At 31.1% G+C, this 19,969-nt stretch overlaps 1 protein-coding gene across 1 annotated transcript in view; it reads right to left on the bottom strand.

Annotated features, from left to right (window-relative positions):
* Positions 1 to 222: 222 nt before the first annotated feature.
* LOC143044924 (DNA repair and recombination protein RAD54B-like) overlaps positions 223 to 19,969 on the bottom strand; it is a 45,830-nt gene continuing 26,083 nt past the window's right edge. The window contains exons 12-26 of the mRNA XM_076217183.1: positions 18,619 to 18,773; positions 17,938 to 17,985; positions 15,320 to 15,401; positions 14,469 to 14,549; positions 13,933 to 14,082; positions 13,323 to 13,434; positions 12,362 to 12,541; positions 10,464 to 10,678; positions 9,259 to 9,423; positions 7,786 to 7,912; positions 6,819 to 6,991; positions 6,482 to 6,595; positions 5,455 to 5,595; positions 1,350 to 1,424; positions 223 to 420 (exon numbers count right to left, since the gene is read on the bottom strand). Of these exons, the coding sequence (XP_076073298.1) occupies positions 355 to 420; positions 1,350 to 1,424; positions 5,455 to 5,595; positions 6,482 to 6,595; positions 6,819 to 6,991; positions 7,786 to 7,912; positions 9,259 to 9,423; positions 10,464 to 10,678; positions 12,362 to 12,541; positions 13,323 to 13,434; positions 13,933 to 14,082; positions 14,469 to 14,549; positions 15,320 to 15,401; positions 17,938 to 17,985; positions 18,619 to 18,773 (1,884 nt within the window). The 3' untranslated portion in view covers positions 223 to 354. The remainder of the gene's footprint in view (positions 421 to 1,349; positions 1,425 to 5,454; positions 5,596 to 6,481; positions 6,596 to 6,818; positions 6,992 to 7,785; positions 7,913 to 9,258; positions 9,424 to 10,463; positions 10,679 to 12,361; positions 12,542 to 13,322; positions 13,435 to 13,932; positions 14,083 to 14,468; positions 14,550 to 15,319; positions 15,402 to 17,937; positions 17,986 to 18,618; positions 18,774 to 19,969) is intronic.

Here is a 19,969-nt window from a genome sequence, read left to right on the forward strand (position 1 = left end):
AGGGAGAGCCGAAAATTCAGTTCCTGAAATTTTCATCCCAGACCGGAATCGAACCAGGAACCTTTGTGTTAGTAGTCCGATGCACTAACCACAACACCACGGCTCACTTCCTCAGCCCTTACCAGCCGGACCTACTCCTTTGTGAAGCTTTTGGAAACATTTTAACTGATAGTATGTGAAATTTTCCAAATTCTTCATACAAATAGTGAAATAGAATATAAAAAGTTTTTAATTTAATTTATTGTCATTTTATTGTTGAAAATTTTTACAAACAATCCAAACAAAATAACAAGTCAATATTTGGCACTTTGGAATGGATGTCAATGTTCAGTATATAGATAAAAAATATATACATTATGATTTAGATTCATGCCAGAATACATAGGATATTTCTTCTGAAGCTCCTGGTAGATGCCAATTCTGAAAAAAAGAAAACAATAAATTCAATTATATCCTCAAATAGCATGAGAATTAAATAATAAATAACTAAATGTTTTGGTTCAATTTAATGCTAAATCTCAAGCCATTAAAGTTAAATAAAGTGATAGATTGTTGGTTGTTTAACATCCAGTTGCAAATATTCATGCATGTTCTGAACAAATAAAAATTGAATGAAATCATATAAAATGTATCTACATAGTTTGAATCTGGAAAAAATGCAGGTTGCACAGTATTAAAGAAATGAATTGGGACATTTACATCAAACATAAATCAGTGAAGCATAAAATATAGGTCAGAGTAAACCTATTTGTGTAGAAGGTTATTATACACCTATAGATCCATCAAGTTTAAAATCTTTATGTCCTTACAATCTGAGAAATGAGCTAAAAGTATATTAAAAAAATATTACTGCCACTCAAGTATTTTTTTATTGCACTTTTTCTGATTTTTTTCTATGAAAGCATGACTTTTTTAACAAGAATGCGTCCATTGTACACAGATGCCGACTCTTTTGAAATTGGGATCAAAACTCTAATTTGGCATTTAAATTAGAAAATTATATCATAGGAAACATGTGTTCTACGTTTAAAACTGATTGGACTTCAACTTTAATCAAAACTACTTTGACCCAAAACAGTAACCTTAACCTTGACCAAAAACTTTAACTTGAAGTGGGACAGACATACAATCAGATGAACAAAGGATGCACAGACCAAAAAACATGCCCATAGGCATAAAAAGAAGTAAATAAGAGATAGTATACAACATAAGCCTTATAATCAAAAGGGAATTCCACGTGCACATAAGGCAAGGTCGAGTGCTGTTATTTTGTGGTACCCTTCAATCAAATTTTAAAGTTGCACTGAGATTTTCTCCCGAAATTCCATAAAAGGCAGAACATTTCCTACCTGATCAAAGCTTGAACTATTTTTCACATGTTTCCACTCCATCAACTCATCCATACCAAGATTTTTTGTTTGCTTCTAAAATTGGAAAACATTTGTTAACGAGAAAAAAAAAGCATTAAATGCATTAAAGACCAAACAGCCTATTCATTTCTACCAGTGATTTTTCCTTAAAATTTTGTGTGAAGGTATTTCATGATTTGAGGAACAAAATATGATGAAAAAAATTGGGGGTCACCGACTTACTTTTGTCGCTATAGCAACCTCAGTTTCGTGTTTTCACGAATATTAACATAATATTTGCTTGTTATATAAACTCTCAAAAAAATACTTTATATCAAACCTACAAGCATAATTCTTGTTTCACGTTAAACAGTAGATTTGTATCTATAAAATACAGGTTCAAGAGTTTAAGACTCATATTGTTTTGATCTGTAAAAATATGATTTATTTCATTCCCGCCAAAAATAAACGTAAAAATGAAAAACGTTTCCAGTATTAAAAAATATCTACCACTGATTTCTTCATAATAATTTCAAGAAGGAAAGTGCCATGTGCACTCTTCAAAATAAAGCAAAAAAAATTGTATGTCACCGACCTTTCAAAAAAGTTATGAGTAATTTTCATGTTTTTTTCTCGTTCGTTTTGAAGAAAAGAGTTGTCTTTCTTCAGAACATTGCATCTGACGTCATAGTACAAAACTTTGCTTGCTGGCGCACTATTCGAAAAAAAAAATCGTAAATTGGACGTTTGAAACCCACATTTAAATTTCCAAGAATAATAACTATATTCACCTACTTTATTATCCGGTAATACAAGAGATTAAATGCATGTGTCAGTATTAGATCTTTTGATGTTGTTGCCGCACAATATTAACCTTCAGAAACATGCAACATCCGTTGGAATGGAAAATTGTTTGAAATAACCTTTCACGCCGCTTTTGTTAGGAAAGTCTGTTTTTGTCCTCTGCTCCTAACAATTAACAATAATTATTGAAAATAAAAAAAAAAAAAGAAATGAAAGATGGCACTGGCTAACTACTGAGTATTTGACTATATCAGACCAGATGTGTGTGGGTTTTTTTTCGCGTCAATTTCAGAAGTTTGCCGTAACGAACTCATTTGCTACTGTTGACAGACGGACATACAAAAGCATGGACGGACATCTTTAAACCATTATATTTTCCTGACTAAGATGAACGTATAGATATTATTCCATCTAGTTTGTGAATTCATTATTTCTGAATATTTATCTTTCGTCTCTCTTATTAGATATAAGGAAATTGAAATTATAGGTGTAATATATGAATTAAACGGTTTTTGATTCTAAAACGTTAAACATATATCATAAAATACAATCCCTGTTATTACTACCTCACGTGTTTTGAATAAACGAGAAAGTAAATATAAAATACAAAAAGTTTTTAATTCAAAAATTAATTTAGAAATAATTTTTCTGTTGAAAACTACAAAGTAAGATTTCTCCAACAGGATAAAATATTATAAATCTAAATTGCTAATTTTGGAAATTAAAACAAAGACAAGGTTGTTGCCGGCATTGAAAATCGAAATGTTTTCAATCTTTCCGGTCATAGTCGTAGCTAAATGAAAGGGAGAGATTTTATGTTGGATATTATTCTTGGAGCAATTGTTTTTGTCATAAGTTAAATTTACAACAATTAAGTTTTAAACACCGAACATTTTGATTTTAATTCATATTCGCTGAGTATTAATTTGATTAATATGTTTTGCCTTACATCTTATTTCCTAATGCATGTAGGGTAAAACTTTGGTTGACTTCCTTGCTTTGTTTGTATAAATGTTTATTCAAGCTTTGTAATTAAGATTGACATCTTCATATATAGGTATGTAAACCTGTATATATGATATTTAAATTCAATTGGACATTATCAAAATATAATTATACAAAATATACAAACAAAGCAAGCAAGCTAACCAAAGTGTTGATCTTCATAAATTAGGAAATTAGCTGTAAGTTTCAGTCAGACTCAGCCGACATGTTTATCATTTCTTCTTAAGACAATTTTAAATGAAACAAATGACAAACGACAATGACCTTTTGTCATAATTTTATTTTTATTATGAGATTTTGTCAAACAAGCAGTATAAATAAATTTTAACTTCATTGCAAGATCGGACATTATTTTACGAGAATCATTCAGATATCAGTTACATGAATACGTTGCAAGTATGTCAAAACTTCTAAGAATAATTTTTTATCGGCCTGACCTTCTGAATACTCAATTTTTGAAAGTTTTGAAAAAAGACATTAAAAAAAGAAGGATCAAATCATACGGAACATGTGTACTAAGTTTTTAAGTTGACAGTACTTCAACTTCATCAAAAAACTACCTTGACCAAAAACTTTAACCTGAAGCTGGACGGACGGACGAACGAACGGACAAACGGACGCACAGACCAGAAAACATAAATTGGACATAAAAATAACTCTCACCATTCTAATAACCCCGGTAACCTGTACACAATCGGCGCAAATGAAAGACAAAATCTACCCAAGTGAAAGAATGAAAACAAATGAAATGCAGATCGGCGCAAATATAAGACAAAATTTATACGCATGTGAAAGAATAAATAAATGAGATGCAAAAAGTCGTGATCAAAATTCATATTTTATTATTTTTATTAGAACGAAGGTTAAATATAGTGTAGTATCTTTTGTGTCCATTTGTATTAAATTTCCACAAGATATCAGCGCAACGTTTAATTCCTCTTTTCTTGGGAGACATATTTTTAAGCGTACACCATGTTGGAATTCGTGAAAAACGCGAAATAGGACGTTATAATTTGACGTTTTTTCATTGCTAGATACAACGTCATAGAGCTTTTATGTCACTACCAAGTTGCGTTAGTTGATGCGCATAAACAATAGGCTGTTTGGTCTTTAAGACAATAACTCATACAATTGTTTAGTTGACAATTTTAGTCATAATGACTTATGTGTAGATCTGATAAGAATGAAGATTGTTGTTTAAAACAAGTTCTCTCTTTTAATTTAAGGTTTTTTTTAAGTGCATAAAATGGGTAAAAACTGTCTTCAAGGACAATAACTCATATAATTGACAACAGGATGAACATTTTTGTGTTTTAAAAAAATCTATTTCTCTCTTTCAATTAAAGTTTTTGCAAAAAAATACATAAAATGATATTTTATAGTGTGTTTTTCTATGTTGTGATGTTATACTATTGTTTCAGAAAAGGGAGAAGGTTTGGTACCATTAAAACGTTTAATCCCACTGCAAATGTTTGCACCTGTCCTAAGTCAGGAATCTGATCTACAGTAGTTGTTGTTTGTTTATGTAGTTCATACATGTTTTTCGTTTCTCGTTTTTATATAGATTAGACCGTTGGTTTTCCCGTTTGAATGGTTTTACATTACTAATTTTTGGGGCCCTTTATAGCTTGCTGTTTGGTGTGAGCCAAGGCTCTGTGTTGAAGGCCGTACCTTGACCTATAATGATTTACTTTTATAAATTGTTATTTGGATTGAGAGCTGTCTCATTGGCACTCACACCACATCTTCCTATATCTATTAACCTCTTTCAAGGGTAACAACTCCTGCAACTGGTCAAATTGGGGACTTTTTATGTTGAACATTTACTATTGAAAAATTCTCTAAGTCTACAATAATCAAGGTTAAAATTGCAAAAAAGGGTATAAATCATCATTCAAAGTTCAAAGTTTAAATTTGAATAGCTTTTGTAGAGCAGTTCCTGAGGAACCATTGATATTTAGAATGCTATTGTATCAGTATAAGAATATTTTTTTACAAAAATAGTGTTCAAGCTCTGGAAAGTTTGGAATAAGTTAAAGGCTTACTATGGATTCATTATTATACCTTGGAAACCAATTTTCATAGGTTTTGTGGTGACATGGAAACCACAAATTTAAATGGTCAATGAATTACACATGTGCTGTATGGTTATATGCAAACTATTGTAAAACCATGAAATCAACTATCTAGAAAATGGCAGTTTTCTGCAATCCATGAAAATTGGTACCCACGAAAATTCATAAATCCACAGTATAATGTTGTAAACAATAAAGGACAAACTATACAATAAACTAACAGTATGTTTAACTCCAACACCAAGCTGACAAGATCTGATTACTGGTTCCTCTTCTCTCACTGGTTCCCTGCTCTCCTGACAATCACAACTCAATAGTTCATGTGTATCACAGTCTGTTCTTTCATTTAAAGAAAACAAGTCCTGCATACAAAAAATATATCATTATACTTTCAACATTGTTGATGACAATGTTCATTTGTATGTTGCTCTAGCAGGACCCAAAACTATATTTAGACTTTATAAAGTGGGTCTCATTGGGGTCTAAGCGTGACGCGGGATTGCCATTTTTTGTAAGTGTGACACGTGAAAGTCAAATTATTGTGCCGTGAAAACGGGAAAATGATGTCTAGCGGGACACAGGAAATTACAAAAAAATGAGAATTGCTTGTATACATAGTATAAGCGGGATACAGGAATCTGACTAAACAGTAAGAGGGATCCGGGATCAGAACCCCTAATGAGACCCCCTATAAATTGTATATTATGATTATGCTTGATTAATATATTTGGTTCCAATAATATCTCAAACAGAATTCTTTTGCTTTAATCTCTTTGAAATCTAAACCAGAAAGGATAACAGGCCTTTTGGTCATAAAACTCAATGAAATGACAGATAACAAGATTACTAAAATTTTGTATACTGCTATTGAAAATGTTGAATAGTATGATGCACATAATTAACTTCATATACTAAAAAGACACAGCAAAATATAATATGCAGGGAACTACCATCATGTTTATCAATCTGTAAACTCAAAACCCTTATTGGGCATAGATTTTTAAAAGATCACATCATAATGAACATGTGTACTTTCTTTGCAGTTGATGTGAGCACAATGTCATGGTAAATTACTTAAAACCAAAATTTTAATTTGATATGGGGAAAAAAACCTGATAAATGGACAGACAGACTGGAAAGCATAATACCCTCTACTAACAAGGCAAGATATATAAAAGATATGACATAATATTGAGCTTCTATTCATTATTCATATCAATTCATCGAAAAACTTCATATTTCAATTACCTTTAGATCATCTAATGAAAACTGAACATCATTTTTACTTTTAGAATCCATAACAGCACCACTTAAACTTTGCTTACTAATTTGTCTTTGATATATTTTCTCCTCTATTGTACCCTTAAAATAGAACAAAGCATATCATTAAAGTTTCTTGCATTAATTAATAAAATATTTTTCCAATTTCATTGCTTTTTTTTTTTTTATCTTTTAATATCTATATGTAGCATATTCATGTTCTTTAAAAAAAATATGTGCCTTTTAAAACAATTTTAAAATGAAAATCTTTATTTTACTATCTACAAAGAATTTCTATCAGAGAATTGAGGTAATTAAAACTTACAGTTGATAATAATCTGTAGATATACACTTTTTTCTTTTGTCCATCTCTCCACACTCTGGCCATGGCCTGTAAATCATTAGCAGGGTTCCAGTCTATGTCATACAGAACCAGTCTAGAAGCTCCAATCAAATTCAAGCCAACACCACCCGCCTTGGAACTCAAAAGGAATACAACTACAAATAATTTTTAGTGAAATACTACATGTGTATAAAATCAACAGGCAAAATTTGGCACTTCCTTTTTTTTTTTAACCTTTTATAACAATTCTACTGTTTCTTGGTTTATCAAATTCAGTTTACCTCTTCTTTTTACTGGGTTTTTTTCGGCAGCTCTTGTTTTTGTTCTAAGGTTTCTGGTTTATTTTTTTCTTTCATATTTATGGTAATTTTTCACATATCCAATCGGACTTTTTAAGCATTTTTAGTACAAAAATATAATTTATGTAAAGAAAACAACTGGTACTGTGGATTCATGTAATTTTTTTGGGGTTCCAATTTTCGTGGATTAAGGAAAACTTGCATGTTTGTGGATATCTAATTTTGTGGTTTTAGCAAAGACTGCATACAAGCCTATAGAAAATTTGTTGTTCGTTGAACTTTTAATTTTGTGGTTCACCTATACCCACAAAAGCCACGAAAATTGGTATCCAACGAATAATAACGAATCCACAGTATATATCTTTTTTTTACAAATAACTGTAGATAACAAAATGTAGTTATCTACCAATTAAATTATATTCCATTCCTGCTTTTTGTTGTATGATTTCAATGTATTATGTTGTATCTGTTTTAACTTTTTGCTATCTGATAATTAGCTACATGTTTTGCTATATGCTTATGTTGTAAAATTGTGTTTGTGTCAATCATAATTTATTTGCTTATGTGACATTTAAAGTGCTGAAAATCCATATTTATGCCTTATATTCTATTTCCTCCAAACTTGTGCATATTTTGAAGTAGCTACTTACAATGCTTAGAATATGAGCTATTAAACTGTGAAACTATATCTTGTCTTTTGGCTGTAGGAGTCTGCCCGTCCAACCGACAGTATTCAAAGTTACAAGCTTCACAGAAATTCTGTAGGATATCCAATGTCTTAAATAAAAAAATTAACAAATTTTTGGGTCTGTATTTACAATGTAAGGCTTAAAAAATAAAATTATGTTATATTATCTAATTTGACATCTTAATTCGCTTGTTCTGATTTGTTTTTGTTGTTTATCCTAAAAATTAAAAAAATCTAAATGGCTTCAAAAGAGAAGCAAAGGATACCAAAGGGACATTCAAACTCATAAGTAAAAAATAAACTGACAACACCATGGTTACAAAAAAAAATAACAGATAAACAAAAGTACAAAAACAATGTAAACAAAACCACATAGAAAACCAAAGACTGAGCAACGCAAACCCCACCAAAAATTTTCTTAAATCAGATCCATGTTTCTTCTTTAATTCCTCACTTAAAAAGTTTGAACTTCAGGTTTATGTTCAAAAGCAATATATTCAGTTTTTATACTGGTTCTAATAGTTTAAACATATTTAATTATAGTGGATTGGGAAACAAGTTTTGCAACTTATATTTATCCCTTTCGACTTTGCGGGTGCGAGTGCTGCCTTGTAGCGGCATTAGCCTGCTCTTTTTCGAAATCTACAAGGGTGTCTTTAACGTGCAAGAGATATGGCTCTCTCTTAACACGGGTCAGCCATTTATCGTCCCCTTCTGACGGACTATCATTGTTTCCTCAAGACCATACTCGCAAATGGTTTCAAGGGAGCGCCGAAAACTCAGTCCCTGAAACTTTCATCCCAGATGGGAATCGAACCAGGAACCTTTGTGTTAGTACTGGTTCTAATAAATGGTACTTCTGACACATACTAAACAAAACAGTCACAAAATAGTCAATTATTAATGGGGATACAGTTCTATACATTAATTTTTTCATTTTTGATTTTATTCCATGTAAAATGTGATTCTTTTAAAAATATCTAAAACTCACCCTACCAATTTACAGGTTTGTATTAAGTTCAAACACATATTGTTATTATACATATAAAAAAATGACAGCAAAGTATAAATTTACTTTTAGTTTCAGCGTCCTAGTCATTCATTAACAATGTTAATTCTTTCAAACACAAAATAGCAGATTATTTATTGAAATCAACCTGTTGAAAAAAATATTGAATACTGATATTTCATCATGTTTATTTTTTCATATCATTTTTCTGTTGTTGTTGTATTGAACATTATCATCATACTTGACTTTTATACTAATGTATGACATGTATAAGTTTGCATTTTTGTCTATGCTTTTCTATGATGAGGGCCTCAGGGAAGCTTCGTTATATAGCTAACTGTGTAACTCTCTTAAAATAAAGTATTATTGTTGATGTTGTTATAAAAATAGATGATTACCATAACTTCTGGATCCCTGTTCACTTACCTTAGTATGATTAGAAACCAGTACAATTTTCTCCTTTGGAGAGTGTTGATGCAGATCATTAAGCAAGGAATTCAGTACTTTTAGTTTACTAGAATGTTCAGGGTCATTGTTGTCTGGTAAAAAACCATCTGGGTATAATGATGACAAGCCAGAATATACCGAATCCTGGAAAAAAGCACTGCATTCTATATATCACATTTTAATAACCATGTATTTATATTTGTGAAACTGTTTGATTTATTTCAATAACCATATATATAACATTGTTTTATATTTTATCAGTTCAGAAGAAATAGTAATTTTGCAAGATGTTGTGCATATATAATATATTCCCTTATTGTATTATAACTATTATCTTTAGCATATGTAATTTTGTAATATTTTGGCACCACTGTAATTATATTTCATTTTGCTTGCAAGCTAGATTTTTTTTTTATAATATTTTGCACAATGTCAAAATAAATTCATCTATCTACATCATCAAGTTATTGTTGTGTCTGTTTATTTAGTTGTTAGTGTGACTGATGATTTGATCAAAATGTTAGTCTGTACACATATTTTTTCAAACTTTTATGAAATCACTGATAGAATTTTTTAGAGACATTTGCATCTTTCTTAAATGTCATTACATATGATTATCCAATTAAGGTTCTTGTTTATAGATTCATGTATTTTTATTGCTATCCATTTTTGTTTTTTTTGTGGATTGTGGGAAAATTGTTTTGTTGATATTTGATTTTGTGGTTTTGTCAAAGTCCGCATACGACCATATAGAAAACTTGTACTTCCTTAACTATTTAATTCACATATCACATATCCCACAAATAATATTGAATCCATAGTATTCTTTTTTCTCTAATTATTATATGCAATTGAAACAAGAATGTGTCCCCAGTACAAGGATGCCCCACTCGCACTATCATTTTCTATGTTCAGTTGACCCTTAAAATTGGAGTCAAAACTCTTATTTGGCCTTAAAATTAGAAACATCATATCATAAGGAACATGTGTACTAAGTTTCAAGTTGATTGGACTTCAACTTCATCAAAAACTACCTTGACCAAAAACTTTAACCTGAAGCGGGACAAACGGATGCATGGATGGACGAACAGACAGACGGACGAACAGACATACAGACCAGAAAACATAATGCCCCTCTACTATTGTAGGTGGGTCATAAAAATCAATTATATTATACTAAGCACCTGGTCAAGGTCATCACCACATTCATCAGCTTCCTGAGCTTTAAGGAATAGTAGACTAGGATGGTTACACAATTTCTTCAGAGCTCCTATACAAATAAGATGTGGAGCTCCAGCCATTTTCCCCATCAGACATGACCTGATCATTCTGCTGCTGAGAAGATGGCTGTACAGTCTGAGCTGTAATGGTGTTGGTCGACAAAATACCACTATCTCACCTACAAGAATAATTCTAGTTAACCTCAGAACTATTCATGTACATGTATTGTACACATAGAAAACATATTATACCCTTTTTTCAAATACCATGATTATATGAAAAGTATGTTATGAAAAAATACACATTGACCTGTTACTCTACATGGTAACATGTAAACAAAAAATAACTATGTGGTTAGACATCATCAATGCAATTTTGGGGGAAGGTTTACTGTTACCCCAATACTATTGTCGGGTATAGAAAACAAAAACAGGCAATTATCTCCCATAGTTGTACCGTTTGTACTCTTGATTTTACTTCTTAAGCTGGCTCTTACTTGACGGAGTACCAGGATGTCCTAACAAAGAAAAAGGTAATCTGTCAAAAAAGTATAAACTCTGGGATCAAATGTTGGTAATATGAACATAAGACTATTATTTCAAGCATATTCAGGACGACAACAAATTAACAATTTTTCAAAAAGTTCCGTTACACAATTGGTGGGATGTACTGTACAAAGGGTGGGGAACTGGAATAACACTGGAAAATACAGGTTTGTTGGGCAGAGGAATTAATTTTGCCTTACCATATGCCACCTGACAAGCCAGGGCTTCCAAAAAATGTTTAAGCCAGCCAGACATTTTATATCTGATCCCGATTTTAATCTCTAAGACAAAGTCACAAAAGGCAATTATGGTAATCTGATGGTCATCCCAATGATTGATATTAGATTAAAAAAAAAACAAACTTTGATATGAATTTGATGTTCTGACGTAAACTTTTAAATTGGCAGTGCATCATTCAAAGTGTGCACATCAGCGTGCTCAGATTTGCCATGGACTCTTTATTTGTTCAAAATGACGTAAAAAACTTCACTTTCGTTTTTAAAAGGCAGGGACATCAGTCAAAATCACATTTTCTTAAAACCGGATGTTGACTTGACAATGGTAAAACATAGACCATAAATGGATAAGTAAAATCCATGTACAATTACAAAGCTCACTGAGTGAAGAAGCTCTTTCCTTGTTATTTTTTCCAAAAAATACTTGAAATGAAAGTTAGATACCGGTATCAATGATAATTTTAGCATTTTTAAAGAAATGTAGGATGCATAATTAAATTTCCCTACTGTGCACATGCGCACACTTGATATAGTTCATACAATGTAGTTCTGACTATTTTTCATTTAAACCTTTTTTTAATTTTTCACCAAATCATGTTTATAAATGTATTTCTTATAATTTTAATCTTTTGAAATAAATCAATTAGATACAAACCGTTGAAATGTAAGAAAATTATTGTGAACAGACCGATCAATTTTTACGATGTCCGGTACTGAAAATAGTTTACCTGTCACCTGAACAGGTAGATTTTAGCTGTCCAACAACTAATTAGCCTTGATTAAAATTAGAAAGTCCTGAAGTAGGGGTTGTTTTGATAGTAATTAATCATCATGTCACTTTTATGACTGGAAATGTGTGGATGTTAAAATGACCGAAAAAGCCTTGAAAACTAAAAAGTAGATGACCGTTTCATGCCTTGCCCAGCCGGACTTTTACCAGACATTATACAATTGTCCGGAAAATATGACCGTTTTGGAAGCCCTGTGACAAGCCCTCAGAGAAATTTGTTAATGAAGAAATAGAAAACAACAATGTAGCAATTTTTTTGTGTAATGAGATTTCAGTGTAAAACAACTTACATTTTGGAGGTAGGTATTTGTTGTTTATTTCTTGGGTTCTACGCAGAAGAAACAACTTGGTAAGACGTGACAGTTCTGATCCTCTCTCCTCACCAAGTTCTATCTCAGCAGGAGTAGCTTCAGGCTGACGAGATGCTACAATAGGTCCTTCATAAACTCTTCTAAATGCCCCACTGGAACCTAAAAATAGAATAGAAAGATTTTAAGTGAAGCAGATAAAGGAGAAGATTAATGAAGGGTTACCATTGGTCCTTAATTTTTTATCTTTTTAATTTGGTCAAAAAATTACAAATTTCACATAGAAGTATTTAAGATATTAATTACTGTTGAAATAAACAAAAACTTAATTTTAATACATCACATAACAAATGACAAATTATTGACTCCTTAAGAGAGTAGACCTTGGTTCAGGGAGATAACTCTTTAAATCAGTTATGTGTTTGTATAAGTCAAGTTTTGTCAATGAATTTTAAGCATTTACCTGAAACAGATTGGAAATAATCTATGTATCCAAGAAGCTTAGAACATATTTATGAAAATGGTTGACACAAACGTACTGATGATTTTAAGAGTTATTTCCCTTAACCTAGGTCTACCTCCTTAAGTATGCACTATTTGTGTGGTAGCGTCAGTTGTGGTCAATTTTTCAATAATTCTTAACAGTTTATTGCATAATTTTCTTTGGCCGCCACCCATGATCCAGAAATTATTATGTCTAGGGATTCAATATCATCATTGTCAACTTTTGATTACAGAACATTTTGGATCCTAGGTTTTGGTCAAGAAGTTCCTAAAGCTTTTAAGTCCTAAAAATGCACAAAATCATCGTACTTTGACAATATATGTAAAATCTGCAGATTATGAAATCACACCTGAAATATTATTTACATTGACTGGATTATCATTGAATTTCGTTACAACCAATGTAGAAATAAAATAATAGACCAACTATTTTACAAACCAAGCACCCCAGGATTACAAAACTCCACAATTGAAAAGAATTCTTGAAGATCATTCTGTATAGGTGTTCCTGTTAGTATAACTCTCCTTCTGGCTGGTAAACTCATTATCAGCTAAAAAACATATGACTGTTTTTAAATTTTCTCTAACTATAAATAGTGAAACACAAATTTATGGAGGAGTAAAAAAATTGTTTGGTATACTTTACTTTATGATAGGTCAAGTTATCAAAAAATATGTTTAACCCAGCCACATTTTTGCACCTGTCTCAAGTCAGGAGCCTCTGGCCTTTGCTAGTCCTGTATTTTAATTTTAGTTTCTTTTGTATATTTCAAAGTTTAGTATGTCGTCCATTATCACTGAGATAGTACATATTTTTGTTTAGGGGCCAGCTGAAGCACACCTTCGGGTGGGGGCTTTTCTCGCTGTATTAAGACCAATTGGTAGCCTTTGACTGTTTTCTGCTTTTTTGTCAGGTAGTTGTCTCTTTGACACATTCCCCATTTCCATTCTCAATTTTATTTTGGTCATCCATTTAAATGTAAAAGTCCTTCATTCAGACGTTGTTCTATCTAAATTTGTTTGATATTTTACAATAATAGATTACTTACTGAAGTAGTTTTTATAGCTGTGTTTTTAAGTCTATGACCTTCATCACAGATGACAAGGTCAAAGTTCATTTGTTTGACAATATCATAGACCCTCACAAACATCTCATAAGATATAATCAGTACTGGATAAATGGAGGTATTTACAAAATCCTGAAATGATAAAATTATTGCTACAAACTATGTCTTTACTAAAATAAAATCCTGTTATTTTCAAATACACATATTCTTTTTTGATACTTGAATGGCAACATTTAGATCTACTATATATTTAGAATTTTTTTGGAATATTGACATATATTAAGTTTGGAAAACTTACTTGTTTTTCAATTTGTTAAGTACTTGTTAGATTGATTGATTGATTGATAATTGTTTTACACCACATCCTTGTTGGAATGAAGCATTACCTTTACTTTAATTTATGATAAATGTGACTGAAAACTAATTCTAAACCATATATGTTTTTTGTTGGCAATATTGTGATAGAGAAAAAACTAACCAAATGATTTATATCTTAAAGAAACTATATATAAAGTTACCTCTACTCTCTTCTCTGAGCTGACACAATAAACTGAAAGTCTCTCTGTTCCTAACCATTTCTTAAATTCCTGATTCCAGTTCTGAATGATGAAAAAAAATTGTGTGTAGTTTAACTGGTACTGAAACAATTATAACAGTGAACCCACTTATTTTTTTGGGTGCCAATCTCCTTGTATTAAGGTAGATAGTATTTTCATGAATATATATGATTTAGTGGTTTTAAAAAAAGTGCATACAGGTCCATAAAAATTTGTACTGCATTTATACTTTAAATTATTGGTTCACCTGTTCACACGAAACGCACAAAATATTTTGTTTTGTTAGATTTTCCGTATATTTTTAACTTATAATTTGATTCAGTTTGTATCTTACCATTGTACTTTAAAATCACATGATACTGTGGATTCATTTATTTTCGGGGGGGGGGGGGGGGTTGTCCCAATTTTCGAGGATTGAGGAAATCTGGCATGTTCATGGATATTTTATTTGGTGGTTTTGCCAAAATTGATTGTTACATTATAGAAAATTTGGAATTTGATGCGTCTGTCATACAAGTGAGAGGTTTAGCTAGCTATAAAACCAGGTTCAATCCACCATTTTCTATATTTGAAAATGCCTATACAAAGTCAGGAATATGACAGTTCTTGTCCATTCGTTTTTGATGCGTTCTGTTATTTGATTTTGCCATGTGATTATAGACTTTCCGAATTGATTTTCCTCTGAGTTCAGTTTTTTTGTGATTTTACTTTGTTTTGCAATTCATGAATACTTAATTTGGTGGTTCACCTATACCCACAAAATCCACAAAAATTAGGATCCAAAGTACTGTTAAGATATCTACACTACCAACCTTTACTAAGCTACCAGGAGTGATGATCAATGCCTGTTTTACTACAGCTTTTCCCCCATATGGACCTTGTTTGTATAATGTCCTAAAATAAAGAGATTAAACAATCTTTTTAATAGATATAAGAAGATGTGGTATGAGTGCCAATAAGACAACTCTCCATCCAGATCATGACATAAGTCATTTTAAGTCCATATTACAGTAAATTCTGAAATTATTGCATGCATTTATTATTGCGATTTTGTCATTTTAGACTAAAATACAATTTTCATTTTTGCGATATAGAGAAAAATCCTGTTCAATTCATATAGATTTCAAAATGCGAGTTTTTATGATTGTGATTATTACCCTGTCCCATTTTTCACAATAAAAAATAACATCACAATAATTTCTTAATTTACAATATTCATATTGACTGAAAAAGCTGCATATGGCACTTAAATTTTGTATTGGTTGATGCTATATTTAGCACTTGGTCAAAAATTCTTCTGGGAGCCTGATAAATCTCCAAGCATAACAACAGCCCAGTAACTTAATACTGTTGCGCTGGGATAAGAAAAAAAAAGATAAAATTCTTGGTGCGATTCATGTTTGCAGAGCAAATGTTTGTGCATGTATGTTGCATATTTCCTGGAAACCCAGTAAACAGGGATATATGTCCCACATAGAGTGGGGCGCACATATTCGCCGGGGACACATTTTCGCCGTTTTATGATTTTGAGGTGTAAAAACTTTAAAGGATAGCTGAAATGGAAGAAATATGCCGGTAATTTAGATTTTTATAACAAATATGATTATCTTTCAGTGATCGGGAAGGACGTGCGCCCTGCGCCTATAGCGCATATCGACCAGAAATGGCGCATAGAGTGTCAAATGTAAGCGCCCACGTGGCGCAGGATATTTTTCACTTCGTTTCGAAACGTTAAGATATTGTCAAATGGATTTCCGATCAGGTTCCGTGCCGCCATGTGTATGTACACAACTGTGTAGTGTTCCTCCAATGCTAGGAGCACCTATATATTTTTGAGACGTCTCGGGTGTTTTCATATGATAATTATAGAACCATGCGGTATATCTGATTACCCCAAAAAACGTAATTGACCATCATTCATGATATAATTTTTATAAACAACTTTAAATTTGTGAAATTTGGCTAGTACAGATGAGATTTATCTTTAATTATAATCTTTTAAGTAAGTTAGTCTTGCTATTATTTCGATTGAAAAACCCGAAAGCCTTTTTTATGAATATAGTTTTTGTCTCCATAAAAGGTGCTTAACTGTCCTTGTCGTTTATTGGTCTTTGGATCGTTTTGACATTTTGTAAACAGGCCTTTAGCGAATTGTTGTTTTGTTCTATCAATTAATGATGCTCTCTACTGTTATTCTTGTCATCTTGGTGAAGTAATAATAATACAAGAAGTGCAGAGGAAATGCCAGAAACGTCTTCTAATACGGAACGTCTGGAATAATTATGGTATCGACGAAGACCCAAATTTAATGTAAAAAAAACATGAACTAGAACATGAACAAGGCAACAGTAACAGTTTAAACATTGTAAATAAAGGTTATATAAAATATTGTCCGGTTTGGAAGAAGTTATTGTACATTGTTGTATATTCATTGAAATTGAAATTACAAAATCACAGGAACAATATCCATGATATTATTTAAAATCAAAATGGTTAGTACCACCACCTCTTTGCTGAAATATACACTTTTTATTTTTTTTTTCTGTGTAGTCAATTTAAATGGCCCACTCATTTGACAACATGGCCCATTATTTTTTAAAATGGCCCATTGAAATTATTTTGGGAGGGCCCTGGGCCCATAGAGAAAAAATCCTTCCAGATCACTGTCTTTTAAACTACCACAAAATTGCGGCACTTACCGCAAAGGACAGAAAAACGGAAAATGATTTGCGGCCAATTTCCTGAATGAAAAACACGATTTTAAAGAAGTATTTCTTGGTAATTCTTTGACTGATTACCCTAAATTTCAGTTCTGTACACCTTTGAAAAATGTCTGCTATTCATCTATTATGAAATTAATTTGAAAAATATTGTTTAAAGCTGTAATTTTTTGGGTTTAAATAGATGTATAAAAACAGCGAATATGTGTACCCCATTGACAAAACATCAGGCAATTTCAAACACCCTTTAATCAAACTTTTCAGATGATTATTTTCAAACAAACACGTTTTCAAGCTTAAGAATATTTTGCATTTGAAGTTATCTTTGTATAGAAATATCAGTATACTTCAAAAACATATAGACCTGAACATAAACTGTAGAAAACATAGAAAGATGTGGCGAAAATGAGCACCCCACTCTACATATTAGACCATGAAATCTATGTTGGACTGTGAATTTAGTGTCAAAATTCTATTTTGGAATTTTTTTTTAAAGTTCATTTCATAACAAACTTGTGTACTAAGTTTCAAGCTGATGTGATAAAAATTTCAAGGAAAACTACCGTAACTTGATTTGAGACAGAAGAACACTTTTTTGCATCTGTCAACCTGCAAATACAGTAATACATGTATATGTCAACACAAGTTTCTGAATTTACAGTGCAGCTTTGGTTTTGTTCTTTATCAAATAAAGTATTAATAATACATACCATAACAGAGATATACACTGCAATGTTTTACCAAGGCCCATATCATCTCTGTAATCAAAATATACCAATCATAGACTTTTTCAACAAAATAGTTTTTATTTATCTATTATTGTCAGAATTACAATTTTCAATCTAGTCAATATGTCCAGATGTAACTGCATACAAATCAATATAATATATTATTTCATAGTGGTGATACTGAAAATCTTTTATCTTACATATTCCTTTATCTTTTATAAAAAAAAATTCAAAAGTGAAATAACTGATTTAGTATGTGAAATCATTTGTTGGTTCCTATTAGACTACAAATTCATTGATTTGTAAATAATCATTTTATGCAAATTTGGACTAAATCATCCAAAAAATCTGAAAATTCACCAGTACTTTTTTTTGGTTGCTAATTTCTTTAGAATGCATAAGAATAGTTTTAAAAATAAGGTCAACACATTTATCTAAAGATTCTTACAATAACAAATACTCTTCTAGAGTATCAAATTAGAACATAACATAAATTTTTAATTAAAAACTTAAACCAAATCTCTTTATCAAATACTTTTCATGAGTATGAAAGTAAAATTAAACATAAAATTTTTAATAAGCATTTTGAATAAAATTGAATGAATAAAAAAAAAAAAAAAAAAATCAATAAAAAAAGAAGAAAAAATTCAAATAGCCACTTACGCCAATATGGCCCCTTGTCCACCATAGTCTCTGTAACCCATGACACACTCATACAGAAAAGTAACTCCTTCTCTCTGATGTGGCCTTAAATGTGTACTGAGATATGGATCAATAACTACATCTATAACTGGCAGATTTTTTTTGTTACTCTGCCACTGAATAAAATATAAAATATAGAAATAGATATCATGATATATTATGGATTACAATTGTGTCGAGGTTTGTGATTGGATAACAACACAAAGATGTCAGTATATATTCAGGAAACTGTCGGGGTATATAAGACGTTTTTATCTCCTATTGGAACCTCAATAAAGGGCTGCGCTTTAGCGCATGATACGCCCGTTGCTCTTTTAACTTGTCTTTTATGCTTTAAATGAATTTATATGATCAACTAGAAATATATATACAAATCAAAAGGGATGTTACATTAATATATTCACCAAAGTTTCATAAAATCCCCCTTTTTTAAGTATAAAAATTCATTACTTAAGAAAACGTAAAATCTAAAATTTATAAAAATGGAAAGGGAGCTTATGTCAATAGATATAAACAATTTATCAAAGTTGCATAAAATTTAGTGAAAGTGTTAGTTATTGTCCCAAAATTTGAAAATCCCCCCTTTTTTAAGCATAAAAATTCATAACACGGAAATGTAAAATCTGAAATTTATAAAAATTGAAAGGGAGCTTACATCAATAGATATAAACAATTCACCAAAGTTTCATGGACATTGGTGAAAGCCTTTTTGAGTTATTGTCCGAAGTGTTGAAAATCCCCCTTTTTTTTATGAATAAAGCCCCATAAATCCAAAACTTAAAATCTGAAATTTATAAAAATTGAAAGGGAGCTTACATCAATAGATATAAACAATTCATCAAAGTTTCATGGACATTGGTGAAAGCCTTTTTGAGTTATTGTCCGAAGTGTTGAAAATCCCCCTTTTTTTATGAATAAAGCTCCATAAATCCAAAACTTAAAATCTGAAATTTATAAAAATTAAAAGGGAGCTTACATCAATAGATATAAACAATTCACCAAAGTTTCATGGACATTGGTGAAAGCCTTTTTGAGTTATTGTCCGAAGTGTTGAAAATCCCCCTTTTTTTATGAATAAAGCCCCATAAATCCAAAACTTAAAATCTGAAATTTATAAAAATTGAAAGGGAGCTTACATCAATAGATATAAACAATTCACCAAAGTTTCATGGACATTGGTGAAAGCCTTTTTGAGTTATTGTCCGAAGTGTTGAAAATCCCCCCTTTTTAATGAATAAAGCCCCATAAATCCAAAACTTAAAATCTGAAATTAAAAAAAAACGAAAGGGAGCTTACGTCAATAGATATAAAC

The sequence above is a fragment of the Mytilus galloprovincialis genome, chromosome 9, assembly GCF_965363235.1.
Source record: "Mytilus galloprovincialis chromosome 9, xbMytGall1.hap1.1, whole genome shotgun sequence".
Classification (NCBI taxonomy): Eukaryota; Metazoa; Mollusca; class Bivalvia; order Mytilida; family Mytilidae; genus Mytilus; species Mytilus galloprovincialis.